Source organism: Myxine glutinosa, unplaced genomic scaffold (genome assembly GCF_964187855.1).
Source record: "Myxine glutinosa unplaced genomic scaffold, kmMyxGlut1.1 SCAFFOLD_1445, whole genome shotgun sequence".
Lineage (NCBI taxonomy): Eukaryota > Metazoa > Chordata > Myxini > Myxiniformes > Myxinidae > Myxine > Myxine glutinosa.
The window spans coordinates 26,633-43,044 of NW_027617540.1; the positions used below are offsets into that span (position 1 = coordinate 26,633).

At 46.3% G+C, this 16,412-nt stretch overlaps 1 protein-coding gene across 2 annotated transcripts in view; it reads left to right on the plus strand.

Moving 5' to 3' along the window:
* The window catches only part of LOC137436276 (uncharacterized), a 31,744-nt gene extending 16,092 nt beyond the window's left edge, over positions 1-15,652 (plus strand). For both annotated transcript variants that reach the window (XR_013621633.1, XM_078769149.1), the window contains exons 3-4: positions 12,608-12,751; positions 14,785-15,652. Coding sequence is in view for 1 of the 2 variants with exons in the window: in XM_078769149.1 (XP_078625275.1) it covers positions 12,608-12,751; positions 14,785-14,810 (170 nt within the window). In the remaining variant the exon portion in view is untranslated. The remainder of the gene's footprint in view (positions 1-12,607; positions 12,752-14,784) is intronic.
* Positions 15,653-16,412: the final 760 nt, after the last annotated feature.

A 16,412-nucleotide genomic window follows, 5' to 3' on the forward strand; every position in this document is an offset into this window, starting at 1 on the left:
AAGCCCTCGCCCTCTCTCAGATCTCTCGATGTCTCCATGTCTCTCGGTCCCTGCTCTCAAATGTTGTGATTGTGTCCTTCCCCCTCTCTCCCCATCTTGTCTACCGCTCCCGATGTTGTATGTTTGTGTGTCGGTTTGTCTTTCTGTGTGATTAATGTTCGCTCTTTCACGAGCCTCGATCTTGCAAACAAACAAAAAAAAAAAAAAAAAAAAAATACAGACCTCCATCCACCTTCGATGGCAGAGGTAGAAAGTCCAAGCGAGGGTGTGCAACCATTAATTGCTCTTTCTCGTTCTGTATGTTTTTGAACGGATAGAAATGTGTTTATCCAAAATGGTTGATGAAAAGTATACGATGGACCACACGACCCTGGATCACAGCTCAACGTTGGTGGGCGGGCATCGCGAAAATGCACCCTTCCCTTAGCTGGCTCACCCGAGAAGGTTCAGTGAGGCTGCCTCTGCTCAACCCCTACCCCATCTCACAGGATGTAAGGAGGAGTATGACCCGGAGGGAACTCTGCAGATGTGTGAAGTCACATGAGATCACCAGCCAAGGGAAGGAAAGAGATGGCCCCCAGTGCCACGATCCACCACCATGAGAGCAATACCCCTTGCCCTCAACATATCCACTGACCTTGGTCGTTGTGCTCACCCCAACCACTGACGGGAACCTCAAGAACCCATAAAATTCATGCTGGACCAAAGAGTAAAACTTCAAGAAAGGAATCCAGCAATTTAGAGAACACGACCCTGCACGTGATCCACTCTCACCCTCATGGATCTTTCGGTCCTACAATCGCCGGTCGAGACCTACCAAATCGCCCAAACGTCCAAACTCTATTCAAACATGACGGTCGGATCCACTAAAGGAACCCGCTTCGCTTTCCGTCTTGTGCGCAAGTGGTCAGGAGTACGCTGGCCCATCAAATGCAGACTGAATTCACGAGAACGGCACTCAGTATAGAGCATACCTCTGCCAGGTGGATAGTTTACGTTTTGTATCCCAGAGTAGACCAGAAAATCACAATACAGAATCACATTTAATCAAAATCATCCGTCCACAACTTTTGGAGATTTCCTGCTGTATCGTTTTTCCCATTAATCGTTTTTGTCGTTTTTGGCAAATCGTTTGTGAAACAAAATCGTTTTTGGCCCAATCTCCCATTGGTGACGAATCACTTTAAAAAATGTGACTCGTCGGATCCGGATCTTCAGCAAAATTGAATCGATTCTTCCTTGTCACACACACAACCTGTGCAATCTGTTTCGTCAAAATCCGTCCATAACTTTTTGAGATATCCTGCTATGTACCGTTTCTGACCCTATCTCTCAATGATGAAGGATCACGTAAAACATTCTCGTAGCCGAATCCGGATCTTTACCAAAATCTAATCATTTCGTCTTTGTCACATACACTACCTCACTGCCAAATTTTGTCCGAATCCGTCCACAACTTTTTGAGATATCGTGTTCACAAACAAACAAACAGGGGTAAAAACATAACCCCCATCCACCTTTGGTGGCGGAGGTAACAAAGAAAGAAAATTCTTCACGATTTGACCGAATCATTTACAAGTGCAATCTTAGACGAAAGTACTTTCACCGAGGATGGAGCGGGTCAAGACCCAATGCATGTAAAATATTTCATTGATAAGTTACATTGATTTGTTTTGCAATATTTGTCAACACATGTATTTAACTTTCATTGAAATCAATGGGAAATTCCCATAACAGGTGTATAACCACAATTGACGTTATTTACTTAGTTATTGACAATAATTTGCACCCCATGTCCACTCTTGATCCAATATTCCCCAATAACATCTCACAAGAACTGAATTGATTATCTTCCTCGTACGTTCAATAACAAGCAGGGCTCCACAAGAATTAATTTGAGCGTCCTTAAATAGGACAAGTTGATCGATTTGTGGGATAAATGTTACAAACCTGTATTTGTTCAAAGAACAATAATCAAAATACATTTATCGGAGTAAAAATAGTTATTCTCTTACATCAACAGCAACTTGATCAGGATTCCTTTCTTTTCAATGTGGAATATTTTGGGGGTTTTCCCACATCTCAGAATGAGGCATTCCTGGAAATCTCCTCTGAGGTTTCTCAGAAAGGTGAGTGTCCAGGTGTACCATTTGGTAGATGGAGGGGTACGGGGTAATGTTATTGTCGTGTCTGCCCTGTCGTGAACACCGCAGGGCGACACAGATGACCAAACGAGCTTTAACTCCAAGGCGTTCAAACCTATGGCGCACCTTCATTATACGCACGGGGGAAGAGTGGGTGGTGGGGCTGGGGGGGAGAGGGGGGGGAAGTCGGGGTCCACCAGCAGTCTTTGAACCTGCAACAATTAACTCAAACCGACACACAATTAAAATGTTCAAAATATACAGGTTTATTGAAAATAAATGCCAGCAACAAAAAAATTCACGTTAAACTAATATCCTAAATGGGACGTCCCCAGACAGACTCAAATACACACATAGGGAAATATAAAAGAACGAAAGTAAAAAATGTGTGTTTGTTTAGTGGGCACATAGCTCCGATCTGCTCTTAAACCTCGTTAGGAATCGTCCAAACCCCCGCGTCCTTGGCGGGAACAGCACGCTTTGTCGTGCAGCACGCGAGCAGGAACCAGGCCTCCGTGCACAGTTCACCCCTCTAGCTGTCGAGTGCGCAGCGAGCAGGCCGCGCCCGTTCACTCGTCTCTGCTCCACACAGCACCGCCGCCTCTCCGGTTCACTCGGCATGGCCCTCAGCCATCACAAAGCCACGGCCAAGCGTGCCAGAGTCCACAAGCCACGACCGCCTTTCCTCACGATCGTCAAAACCCAAAGTTACGGATATGAAATGCTGACTGCACAGCACCAATGCCCAACGCAAGAGAGCAAAAATGCCACCGTTCGCTATGATCTCCCGGGTGTAAGGGGCAGAAAATGTCGGAACAACGTCTTTTGTCTTCTAGAGGGACAGCAAAGAGGAAAAAATGTCGGGGAGAGCGTTATTTTAAACTCAATGCTCTGACTTCATCCGTGCCTACTCCACCAATCACTAATCCCATCTTAGCAGTCCTTGCGCCAATCAATCCCGGACCAATCACTGCTCTTCAGGGCGTCGCCTCCCGGACCTCCTGTGCCTGTGTGCTCACCAGGTCGGTGGTATCAGTGGTAGTTTTCAATGTCCTGCTTCCAGTTGGTTTTTATTTAGTGTTATAAATGCGTGATTGCCTGGCTATCTGTGTGTGTTGCTGGTGTCATAAGAAACAGAGGAAAATAACAGAGGCCATTACATACAAGGGATTAATTACCCATAGTCCTTCACCAATTAACATAACCCCACCCCTCGTGATGGGAACGAAAATACGCTCTTGCACGACATACGGTCTACCGGATCCCTACTTATGATACATGGGGCTTCTTCTTCTTCATGACAATCAGAGCACACTATCTATGCAAATCTACCTGGGCTAAGGTATTGCCTACTGCCCACCCTCCCCCCACAAACGTAACATTATTTTCAAAATAAACTTTTCAAGAATTTTACCAAAACAAATTTTTTTTAACACAATGTTGGGCTTCTGCCAATTTAGATGACCTTTTGACCTCTGTCGACAGAAATTAAATTTATTGCGAAGCTATTATTTTTCTACTTTGTGCTTATACAACTTATTTCGCACGAAGATTGTTAATAAAGGAGTATAAGTTGTGGGTGGAATGGTGCCAAACTTCATTTCCTCTACTCCTGAAAAAGGAGACGTCTTAAGACTCGATCCCGGTATTTTTAAAATATCTATATATATATATTGTTACGGGTCGCGGACAAGATGTTACTTTGGGCCGAGCGGATGGTCAACCGCGACCGTTGCAGGATCCCCGATTGGCCCGACTTCCTGAACGTTGACCAGATCGCGCCACAGGTATTCAATCGGGAAACCTCTAAAGCGACCGAATGTAAAGAGGAAGAGAGAAGAAAACAGAGTACGGAGGAATAACAGGATTTATTATACACACAAGCAAAAAGAAAGCAGTCACGTTTATTTACAACACATAAGACGCAGGTGACACAGTGCAAATACTAGCTTACCTACAGTCTTAATTAACCCAGGACAGAACAAACAAAAGACAGACTCACGCGGGGAATGACAGGAATGGCAGGAGGTGGATGGCTGGAGGTGAACGCTTGGTGGAGCCAACGCGGAGCTTGGTGGAGCCTTGGTGGAGGTGAACGCTTGGTGGAGCCAACGCGGAGCTTGGTGGAGCCTTGGTGGAGGTGAACGCTTGGTGGAGCCAACACAGAGCTTGGTGGAGCCTTGGTGGAGGTGAACGCTTGGTGGAGCCAACACGGAACTTGGTGGAGGTGAACGCTTGGTGGAGCCAACGCGGAGCTTGGTGGAGCCTTGGTGGAGGTGAACGCTTGGTGGAGCCAACGCGGAGCTTGGTGGAGGGTTGGTGTGACGGGTTCTCTCTCCTTCCCTCACAAGCTTCAGGACTCTTTCTCTCTCTTTCTTAGTCCCACCCAGTCCAACAACTTCCTCTCTTGCTTAGTCCAACTCAAGGCCTTCCTGTCTTCTGATCTCCTCCCTCCTCGACTCTACTCAAAGCGCATCTCTTTTCGGAAACGCCCCGCCGTGGGTTATATAGGCCCCGCCCCTCAACCTTTGCGAACCTCCCCCAAACGTTCTCTCTCCGCCCTCTCAAGCCAAACCCCTTGTTCATGGTTGGTCGAGTGGGGCTGGCTCACTCCTCCCCTCTATGACGAGGTGGAGGCACGCCTTTCTTCCCCAACCCTGCCTCGTGGTCAATGGCGGATGAAGGGAAAACCGCCCAAAATGCAGTTGGCAATTGGAAGGGAGGTAATTGGCAATGGGAATGGAAGTTTTGGGAGTGGGAATGAAGGGAATCTATCTCTTTCACTGGTGCAATGGAGTATTTCTATTAATGGGAGACACAGCCTTACCCTAAAACACAGAATTGAAGGAGCTGTGCTCCAACGCGAGTTGAAAGAATTGACGCGACCAAAGATGGAAATTCGTCCGAGTAGGTTTAATAAATGTATCACACTCGGGTACTCTCAAAAGCCCGTTTATCGGGCAGCAATATATATACACATTTATGTCGGGAAGTTTGTTCCCAATCGTGAAGTTCCCAAATCCGCTTCCGGTCCCTCGAGCGACGGGGCTTGCTTTGATCTCTCCACGGCATCAAAGTTTGAGTGTTTTCCCGTTCGTTTCTTTGTCAAATTTCCGCTGCGTATTTTGTTGTGTATGTGTTATTGTGTGTTTCTATTTGGTTTTGGTTTTGTAGTTGTTGCAAATTTGTGTGTAATTAGTCGTTTCTTTGTCCGCGCCTCGTGCGGCCTGGTGTCTCGTGCGGCCTCCTCGTCTCGACTTGTGCCCCGCCCCCTATATTCTCGTTTGTTCTTTCACCTCTGCTCCTGCTTTCTCAAATCCACGTTCTCACTTAGAGACTTTTCCCAGATTGTTTTCATGGTTTTGTTGAAATATTTCTTTAAATATGTTTAAACCGCAGCGGTGATCCCCCCCCCCCCCCCCCCCAGGATTTCCATGTTTTAAACGTTTCCCAGTGTGTACCCTGGATAAGAATAGGTACGCCGTATCCCTGCGTGTCGTAGGAGGCGACTAAGTGGGTTGGCGTCGGGAAAGGCATCCGGCCATAAAAAAAAAAAACATTGCCTCAAAAAGAGAACCATGACAATTACAACTACATGTGGGCAGGGTACAGCCCGAAGTGGAGATCGGTTTCTGAGGTTTGGGACATGGAATGTAGGGACAATGACAGGGAGATCAGGAGAAGTGGTGGAAGTATTGGTCAGAAGAAGAGTGGACATATGTTGTGTGCAAGAGACGAGATGGAAGGGAAGTGGTGTGAGAATGGTGAAGGGTAGGCAGGGACAGAAATACAAGTTTGTGTGGCAAGGGTGCCTGGAGGGCATGAATGGTGTTGGTGTCCTGTTTTCTGAGGAGTTTGTAGACAGTGTGGTGAGTGTGACTAGAGTGAGTGATAGGTTGATGATGGTGAAAATGATGATTGGAAAGCTCTTGGTGAACGTCATCTCGGGATATGCTCCGCAGGTTGGTCGGAGCGATGAAGAGAAGGACATGTTCTGGTGTGCGATAGAGAAGCTGATGGAAAACGTGAAAGATGAGGAAGTTGTTGTGGTAGGAGGAGACCTAAATGGACATGTGGGAAGGAGTATGGATGGTTTTGAAGGAGTTCATGGGGGTTACGGAGGATTTTGGAGTTTGCTGATGGAGCTGATTTGTTGATTTGTAATACTCAGTTCCAGAAAGAGGATAATAAGCTTGTTACATACACGTCAGGTGGGTCGACGACAACCGTTGACTACCTGATGGTGCGTAGGCGAGATAGGGGGCACCTCCGAGACACAAAGGTGATCCCGGGGGAGGAGGCTGTTTCACAGCACCACTTGGTTGTCTGCGACGTAAGGGTGAAAGGTGCGAGGAGAGCTCGGCGGGTGAAGTACCAACCGAGAATGAAGGTGTGGAGGTTGAAAGAGGTGACAGTAAGGGAGGCATTAAAAGAGAGGCTGAGTAGGGTCGAGGATGATGTGGTTGAGCTTGAAAGTGGTTGGATGTCAATGAAAGCTAGTCTGTTGGGAGCCGTTGGTGAGGTATGTGGATGGACAAAAGGACCACCAAGGCACTCGGAAACATGGTGGTGGGATGATGAAGTTGGAAAGACGATTGACAAGAAGAGGAAGAAGTTCAAGGAGTGGCAGAAGGCGAAGGGTACGGGAGCAGAAACAGCTGAGCATGAAAGTTATAAGGCAGCCAGGAAGGCTGCAAAGAAAGAGGTAGCAAAGGCGCAGGAGGCATGTAGGAAAATGTTCGGAGAACGCTTGGATTCGGAAGAGGGTCAGAGAGCGGTATTCAGGATTGCAAAGCAGATAGCGAAAGAGAGGTGTGATGTGATGGGGGTGAGCTGCTTGAAGGATGAAGTGGGACAAATCGTTGTCGACCCAGATGGAATTAAAGGAAGATGGAAAAGATATATGGAAATGCTGTTGAATACAGAGAATGAATGGGATGGCAACATAGAGAGTAACCCAGTTTTAGGACCGGCAGAGAAGATAACTGAGAAGGAAGTTGAGGAAGCGATAAAAGCAATGAAGGGTAGAAAAGCGGGAGGGCCGACGGGAGTTGTGGGAGATATGTTGAAGGCAGCAGGAAGTTGGGGTGTGAAGAGAATGACAGAGATCTGTAATCTGGTGGTGAAAGAAGGCCGCATTCCAGTGGATTGGGAACTGAGTACCCTCGTCCCTCTATACAAGGGGAAATGTGACCCTCTGGAGTGTGGCTCGTACCGAGCGATAAAGTTATTGGAGCATGGAATGAAGGTATTGGAAAGGGTGTTGTAGAGGAGGATAAGGAAGAAAGTGAAGATCGACGAAATGCAGTTTGGATTTATGCCAGGAAGAGGAACGACAGACGCGCTTTTCATTGTGAGGCAGTTGCAGGAGAAGTACATGGAGAAGAGGAAGAAGTTGTTTCTTGGGTTTGTTGATCTGGAGAAAGCATTCGATCGGGTTCCACGCAAAGTATTGACATGGGCATTGAGGAAGTTAGGAGTGGAGGAATGGTTGATCAGAGTAGTGATGGCAATGTACAAAAGAGCACGCACAGCTGTAAGGACGAAGGACGGGAACAGTGGTGAGTTTGAGGTGAAGGTGGGAGTGCATCAGGGGTCGGTACTAAGTCCACTACTATTTGTAGCTGTGATGGAGGTGCTGGCTCAGAACATAAAGGAGGGTTTACCGTGGGAGTTGTTGTATGCAGATGATCTGGTGTTGATTGCGGAAAGTATGGATGGACTGAAGGAAAAGATGAACACGTGGAAGGAATGTATGGAGACAAAAGGTCTGAAGGTGAATATCGGAAAGACGAAGGTGATGGCAAGTGGTAAAGCATGTGGTGAGGTGGAAAGAACTGGGAAGTGGCCCTGTGCTGTGTGTAGGAAGGGTGTCGGAGTGAACTCCATTCAGTGTACAATGTGCGCTGAGTGGGTTCATCAAAAATGTAGTGGTCTGAGAGGGTCATTAACCAGTGTGGCAGCTACATTCAAATGTAAGGTGTGCACAGAGGGAGCTGCAGATGGAGGAAATGTTGAGTTGGATCTTGGAGATGGCGTGAAGCTGGAAGGTGTGAAAACATTTTGCTACCTCGGAGACATGCTGAATGGAGAAGGTGGATCAGACTCGGCAACGGTTGCTCGAGTGAGATGTGCATGGAAGAAGTTTCGGGAATTGAGTGGCGTGCTGATGATGAGGGGAGTGTCGTTGAAGCTGAAGGGAAAGGTGTATGCTGCATGTGTGAGAAGTGTTATGATTTATGGGAGCGAGACATGGGTAATGAACGTAGAGCAGCAACGAAGGTTGGAAAGGGTGGAAATGCGAATGGTTCGACGGATGTGCGGAGTATCGTTGAGAGAGAGGAAGACAAATGATAAATTGCGAAAGATGATGGGAATAGAGCCTGTGATTGATGCTGTGAAGAGGAACAGGTTGAGATGGTTTGGTCATGTGTTGAGGAAGGATGAAAGTGACTGGTTGAGAAGAGTGATGGAAATGAATGTAGAAGGAAGTAGAAGACGGGGAAGACTGAGAAAGACTTGGCTAAAGATGGTGGAAGAAGAAATGCGGGCAAGGGGGTTAACAAGGAGAGATGCAGAAAATAGGGCAAAATGGAGAAGATTGTCATGGGGACCGCAAGGCTAACCCCCGCTCTAGCAGGGAAAATTGCCTTTAAAATGCATGTTGTGTTGTTGTTGTATGTCGGGAAGTTTGCCCGGCAAAAGCTATACCGGGCATGCCCGGGTATCAAGGGCGAGCCTTGGAAAGGTGAGTCTGGACCTGCCCGGGCGTGTTTGGCTGCGGCCTGGCAAGTCGAGGCTGGGCGTGCCCGGGCGCTCTGGACGAGCACTGGAAAGGCGATAGCGGGCATGCCCGGACGCTCTGGGCGAGCCCTGGAAAGGCGATAGCGGGCATGCCCGGACGCTCTGGGCGAGCCCTGGAAAGGCGATAGCGGGCATGCCCGGACGCTCTGGGCGAGCCCTGGAAAGGCGATAGCGGGCATGCCCGGACGCTCTGGGCGAGCCCTGGAAAGGCGAGAGCGGGCATGCCCGGGAAAGACGAGACCGGGCATGCCCGGGAGGTTCGGGCGTGCCCGGGAACAGTGAGTCCGGGCATGCCCGGGAGAGGCGCATCTGGCCGTGTTCTGGCCGGTGCAAGGCGAATGTGTGCATCCAGCGGTAACCGCTACAGAATAAGATATAACTATCGAACAGGGGTATTCTATTATTGGCTGACGTGTATGCTTGTGGACTAGTTATGGGACGCCCTTTTGACCTTTACACAGCTCCGGCGGAGGCAGGAGGCGCAGAATAACAATAATAATAATAATGATAAAGCACACAATCAAAAAAAAATACAGTCCTCATATCCGCAACAATATATATAAAACATCTTTCATGATGACAGAGTATTGTGATGCAGTTTCTGATTCAGGAGACCTTAAATCACCAGAAACCATTTAAAAACATTTTATGTGCACAACTTCATGTTGTTGGACTTAAATTATCTAACTTAAATTATATTATCTTAAATAACTTAAATTATCTAAAATATATGCATCTGGCAACTGGACTATGAAATGTTTTTCCCAGAATGCTTTGCCTCCATTCCCTTTGGATTTCCTCTCATCAAAACACAGTTAAATAGTTTATTCAGGACCTGAACCCCATGTTCACCGAGGCAGGTCCATACTTCACTCATATCTCCTCAGGTCCTCCTGATTTGCTAATTTTTATCACTCTTAAATCGGCTGTCTTGTCTTGCAGTACTTTTTTGTATAAATCAAAGATTCCAGGAGCAGCGTTTGAAAAGGAGTAGGTCAGTGAGTGTTGGTACACAGTTGAAATCCCACATCCAATCTTCCTTGTCTGACATTTAAATCGTTGCGATCCATCTTTGCCATGAGGATGTGATGAGGAATATAAAGAGATTTATGCTCAGTTGGAAACTTCAGGTTAACTTTCCCCACCAAGTGAAGTTAGAATTTGTCCTATCAAGGCAAAATCTTCTTCATGGTCGTGTCAACAACATGCATTTTAAAGGCCATTTTCCCTGCTAGAGCGGGGGTTAGCCTTGCAGTCCCCATGACAATCTTCTCCATTTTGCCCTATTTTCTGCATCTCTCCTTGTTAACCCCCTTGCCCGCATTTCTTCTTCCACCATCTTTAGCCAAGTCTTTCTCGGTCTTCCCCGTCCTCTGCTTCCTTCTACATTCATTTCCATCACTCTTCTCAACCAGTCACTTTCATCCTTCCTCAACACATGACCAAACCATCTCAACCTGTTCCTCTTCACAGCATCAATCACAGGCTCTATTCCCATCATCTTTCGCAATTCATCATTTGTCTTCCTCTCTCTCACCGATACTCCGCACATCCGTCGAACCATTCGCATTTCCACCCTTTCCAACCTTCGTTGCTGCTCGACGTTCATTACCCATGTCTCGCTCCCATAAATCACAACACTTCTCACACATGCAGCATACACCTTTCCCTTCAGCTTCAACGACACTCCCCTCATCATCAGCACGCCACTCAGTTCCCGAAACTTCTTCCATGCACATCTCACTCGAGCAACCGTTGCCGAGTCTGACCCACCTTCTCCATTCAGCATGTCTCCGAGGTAGCAAAATGTTTTCACACCTTCCAGCTTCACGCCGTCTCCAAGATCCAACTCAACATTTCCTCCATCTGCAGCTCCCTCTGTGCACACCTTACATTTGAATGTAGCTGCCACACTGGTTAATGACCCTCTCAGACCACTACATTTTTGATGAACCCACTCAGCGCACATTGTACATTGAATGGAGTTCACTCCGACACCCTTCCTACACACAGCACAGGGCCACTTCCCAGTTCTTTCCACCTCACCACATGCTTTACCACTTGCCATCACCTTCGTCTTTCCGATATTCACCTTCAGACCTTTTGTCTCCATACATTCCTTCCACGTGTTCATCTTTTCCTTCAGTCCATCCATACTTTCCGCAATCAACACCAGATCATCTGCATACAACAACTCCCATGGTAAACCCTCCTTTACGTTCTGAGCCAGCACCTCCATCACAGCTACAAATAGTAGTGGACTTAGTACCGACCCCTGATGCACTCCCACCTTCACCTCAAACTCACCACTGTTCCCGTCCTTCGTCCTTACAGCTGTGCGGCTCTTTTGTACATTGCCATCACTACTCTGATCAACCATTCCTCCACTCCTAACATCCTCAATGCCCATGTCAATACTTTGCGTGGAACCCGATCGAATGCTTTCTCCAGATCAACAAACCCAAGAAACAACTTCTTCCTCTTCTCCATGTACTTCTCCTGCAACTGCCTCACAATGAAAAGCGCGTCTGTCGTTCCTCTTCCTGGCATGAATCCAAACTGCATTTCGTCGATCTTCACTTTCTTCCTTATCCTCCTCTACAACACCCTTTCCAATACCTTCATTCCATGCTCCAATAACTTTTTCGCTCGGTACGAGCCACACTCCAGAGGGTCACCTTTCCCCTTGTATAGAGGGACGAAGGTACTCAGTTCCCAATCCACTGGAATGCAGCCTTCTTTCACCACCAGATTACAGATCTCTGTCATTCTCTTCACACCCCAACTTCCTGCTGCCTTCAACATATCTCCCACAACTCCCGTCGGCCCTCCGGCTTTTCTACCCTTCATTGCTTTTATCGCTTCCTCAACTTCCTTCTCAGTTATCTTCTCTGCCGGTCCTAAAACTGGGTTACTCTCTATGTTGCCATCCCATTCATTCTCTGTATTCAACAGCATTTCCATATATCTTTTCCATCTTCCTTTATTTCCATCTGGGTCGACAACGATTTGTCCCACTTCATCCTTCAAGCAACTCACCCCCATCACATCACACCTCTCTTTCGCCATCTGCTTTGCAATCCTGAATACTGCTTTCTGACCCTCTTCCGAATCCAAGCGTTCTCCGAACATTTTCCTACATGCCTCCTGCGCCTTTGCTACCTCTTTCTTTGCAGCCTTCCTGGCTGCCTTATAACTTTCATGCTCTGCTGTTTCTGCTCCCGTACCCTTTGCCTTCTGCCACTCCTTGAACTTCTTCCTCTTCTCGTCAATCCTCTTTCCAACTTCATCATCCCACTTCCAAAATGTTACTTCCAAATGTGCCCTTGGTCCAAACAATCGGCCCTCCAACATGGCCGTCTCATTACTTCCGGCTGTTTCAAAAGAGAGGCTTCATCGGCTCTCCAGATTGTATTTTTCACTCCGTGGGCAGCTGCGACCGGGCATAAATTTGACGAACTGACTTGTTGCAAAGGTGGCATCCTTTGACGGTGCCACGTTGAAAGTCACCGGGGATGGGGGGTTCGGGTCCGGGTTCAGGCTGAAGGCTAGCCCAATAGGAGTGGTCGGCGTTTGCCCAATGATTATGGTTCAAAAATATCGTAAACGTATCGATTGCATACGTTTGATTTGACAATAATTGATTGTCCTTTCTACAGGGGAAGAAGAGGTGAACAATCCAACCCATCCCGACTTTGTCCCGTCACCGTTTCTGCAGCCAGCTGACACAAGTGGACGTGCCGACCAATCTGCCGAGAAGATGCAACGCTGCGGGGGAGCATCCAGGCGGTCAAGTGCTTGTGGTGAGTGTTCTTTGTCACAATTTTAAGGAATGCAGACACGGCACTATGGCTCAGATTAGGCAGTGGCTCAGATTAGCTACAATAATTATGGTAAATTAAAGTGACCTGAAAAAATAACTCTTAGATGCCATTTCCTGGCACTTCGAGGCACACTCTGCAATACAATATTATTATTGGGTTTGTTGGCATGTAGGTATATTAATAGTGCTTTGAATGTCACGAAACAAATGTCAGTGATTGTGACCTTGGCAATGTGGGTGTCGGTGGATTATAGTCAGATTATAATATTGCTTGGGTTTCAGGCCAATACGCAGCTACGTTGTCCCGAGGGCCGAACGGCCGAGGTCAATATTCCGCCCTCGGGACAGCATAACGCGCATTGGCCAAAAACTCGAACAATATTTCCATTCTTATTATGATGGATGAAGGCAATGGTAATGGCTCCAATAATCGCAGACAAGCCTAAACTGCGCCACTCCCTTGTGGGAGTAGGCCTACATGACATGTATATGTGGTCGTGCACAGGCCACGCCCACGCGTGGCCAATATTTAGGGTGAATGTTGTTCGTATGGCGGCCATAGGCCATATTTTAAAACTTCGTTGCACCCACCCCCACCTTGTGTAAACCGACATCCCCAATAATTTCATTAAGTGCACCCATTTGGACCACATTAGGAGGGTTGTCAAGTTGTCGCGGTGTGCGGGGGTTTACGACAATGCGATTAATGTCTGCCGGTGTCAGGGTCCAAACGCGTTTTCTTGAATTCTTAAAATCACACATCACTCTGCCAATAATGGACATAGAGGGTCGTGTGAGGTGTCAAAATGATCAGAGTACTTCCATACAATATGGAAGCTGCAACCCAGCTGTCGGTGACATCTGCGGTTACCTCTGGGTCAAGAAATCTGTAAAAATGGTGAAATGTATATTTTGTCTTACATTTTGATACATCATAAATTGTCTTCATAACACAGAGAATAACGAAGGTATTGGTTTAATGTGTACTCTAAAAGTTTCCCAGTACACTGTGCAAAATAATGATACCACACAAATATATCTGATATTAATATTTCTGAGTTTAATACCGCAAAACCGAAGTGTACCCCCTTATTTTCTTCATGGTATATGCAATATGCATACAACATAAGTTTGGATACAGTCGATGTGATATTGGCAATTACTTCAGGTATAACATCGAGATAAATATCATGATTTTCGCGACTGCATTGCACATTATCAAGACTAAAGAGACCTGAATTAAAGATGCCTTAGATTATTTTGGCCACCTGTGGAATAATACACACAAACACAAAAATACACCATAAATGTTTCATTTGGAGATACAAATGTGTTTCATAATACTAAATGTTTGTCCAACAAAATCAGAATTCACTTGAATGTCCATCATATTTTCTATTCAGTTGAATGCCCATCATGTTCATGATTTAACTGAGATGTCGAGCAAAATAAAAGTTCACTTGAATGTCCGTCTTGGTAACTATCCATTTTAATGTCTATCATGTTCACAATTCACTTAAATGTCCACCATACGGTAATTACAATGCATCTGAAAGTCCATCGGTTAGTCGAATCATCTGCTTCTGAATCAGATGTCTCATCACCAGCCAGAGAGTTTGCCGGCTTTGTGCATCTTGGTCCGCATTTACATGCACCAATGCATGGAGACGGACATGCTTTTACACGAGCATCTTGACGATGCACAACTTCTCTGGCATCCACAGCTTATTAACTCGCGGCAGGCATCTGGTACAGGTACGAGGCTCATTAGCTTTGGTACTAACTTCGCGCCATCGATGTGCTATCCACATTCCTCTGGTGGAGGAAGGTCAGGATATGCCTGTCCTGCATGTGTCCAGATCAGGGCTCGATAGGTAGCTCGCATGATGTCAAATGTCAGGGCATCTTTTGTTGGCGGTCGGTAGTCATTTTCTGAATGTTGCCAAATGATATTTCAGGATAAATGATGCAACATTCCCTGAAATATTGTTGTCGTCCTTGTCTTCCTTTCAGGTTGGGCAAGAACAGTGCTGTGGTGAAGTAGCTTGAATGGAGGCCTGATCTCGATTACCTTCGGGGTGATTGATTCGTTTTGGCAGTGCCAGGACCGGTGATGTCCTGGCACCACCTTGCCTGGTGTTCATGCTCATCCACCGATGGAAATGGAAAAATGAAATCCACCTCATTCAGCGGTTTTATACATCATGAATACGTCGAACGTCGATGTTATGATTGTTGCTTGACGTGTGATTCTTGAACAGCGGTTGTTCAAAACATTTTCGTCTTCAAGAAGAATCGAGGAAAAAAGGCATTAACCGAACTGTTACCTTTTCGCTCCGTTACCTTCAAAGTTATAAATGCTTGGGCAATGGGCATTCCGCCCGCCCGCCCGTGTCCATTTTTCTTGTGCTCCCCCCATAGTGTTCCGTCTTCCCCAATATGGTCGCTCCATTGACGAAGGGTCATTTGTTACAGCCTTGTGAAATAGTTTTAAAGCTGCAGTCATTGCAAACAAAATAATTGTACCTTTAACATTTCCCAATGAGAGAGAGCAAAGATTATTCATGAAAAAAGAAATCATTTGTGCAGAGAATGATCAGTTTTTGTTTTTACTCGTATAATAACGTTCTCAGTGACGCAATGAATGTGACATGTGACATGTGACATGGATATGGATATCACCCCAGGTATTTTCTATATGTGGTGTTTGCATTTTGTGAAGAGCTTTACATGAATGAACGAATGAATGATCGAATGATCAATAAATTAGAATTTATTCGAGAATGCCTCCACATATAAAATGGCAAAAGGAAAAGTAGTGTTTCAGGTTATTGGATGAATGTGCAATTGAACGTGAAATAAATCAAAAAATGTAAAAATACTTTTGAGTTTTTTTTAAATTTAATGTTGTACTCAAAAGTGTGGATATATTGGCGAAGGAAGGGTGCTTGATTTATTTATATATACTAGCGTCCAGCGTGCGTGACTCGGCGCGCCCCGCGCGCTTCACCGCACGTCGTATCGGAGGGGTCGGCATCTTTGACCATTTCGGGGTGCTTTGGGTCTTCGGGATGTTTTGGGCCTTCGGGGTCTTTTGGGGTATTGGTGGCCTGAAGGGTCTTGGCGGAATTAACGCAATTAAGAGGGTTAATGTAGAGTGTGGTCATTTTATTTGAAGAAGAAGAAGAAGACTTTTTTTTGTTTGTTTTGTTTTTTTATATACAGAATCGAGGCTCGTGAAAGAGCTAACATTTATCAAACAAAGTATATAAAAAGGGGACCGGTACACAAGATGGGGAGAGAAGGGGAGGAAGCACACAAACACAACATTTGAGAGCAGGGACATCGGGAGATGTGTGGGAGGGAGAGGGCTTGGGGGGAGGCAGGATCGGTATAAAATGCAAGGACACCAAGGACTTTCAGCAAAGAAGTTGGTATTTCAAAAAAGTGGATTTGGGGTGAAATTAGCGGGGGTAGAAAAGATCAAGGTTTTGGATTGGGGAAGATAAGAGATGGTGGCGAACAGCTGTTTTAAAGACCTGGAGGGAGGAGTGCGATTGAAGAGAGTGAGGGAGTTTGTTCCAGAGGCGGGACAAAAGAAGAATGAAGGAGTGAAGGTGAGCGGAGAGTCTTGATTTTGG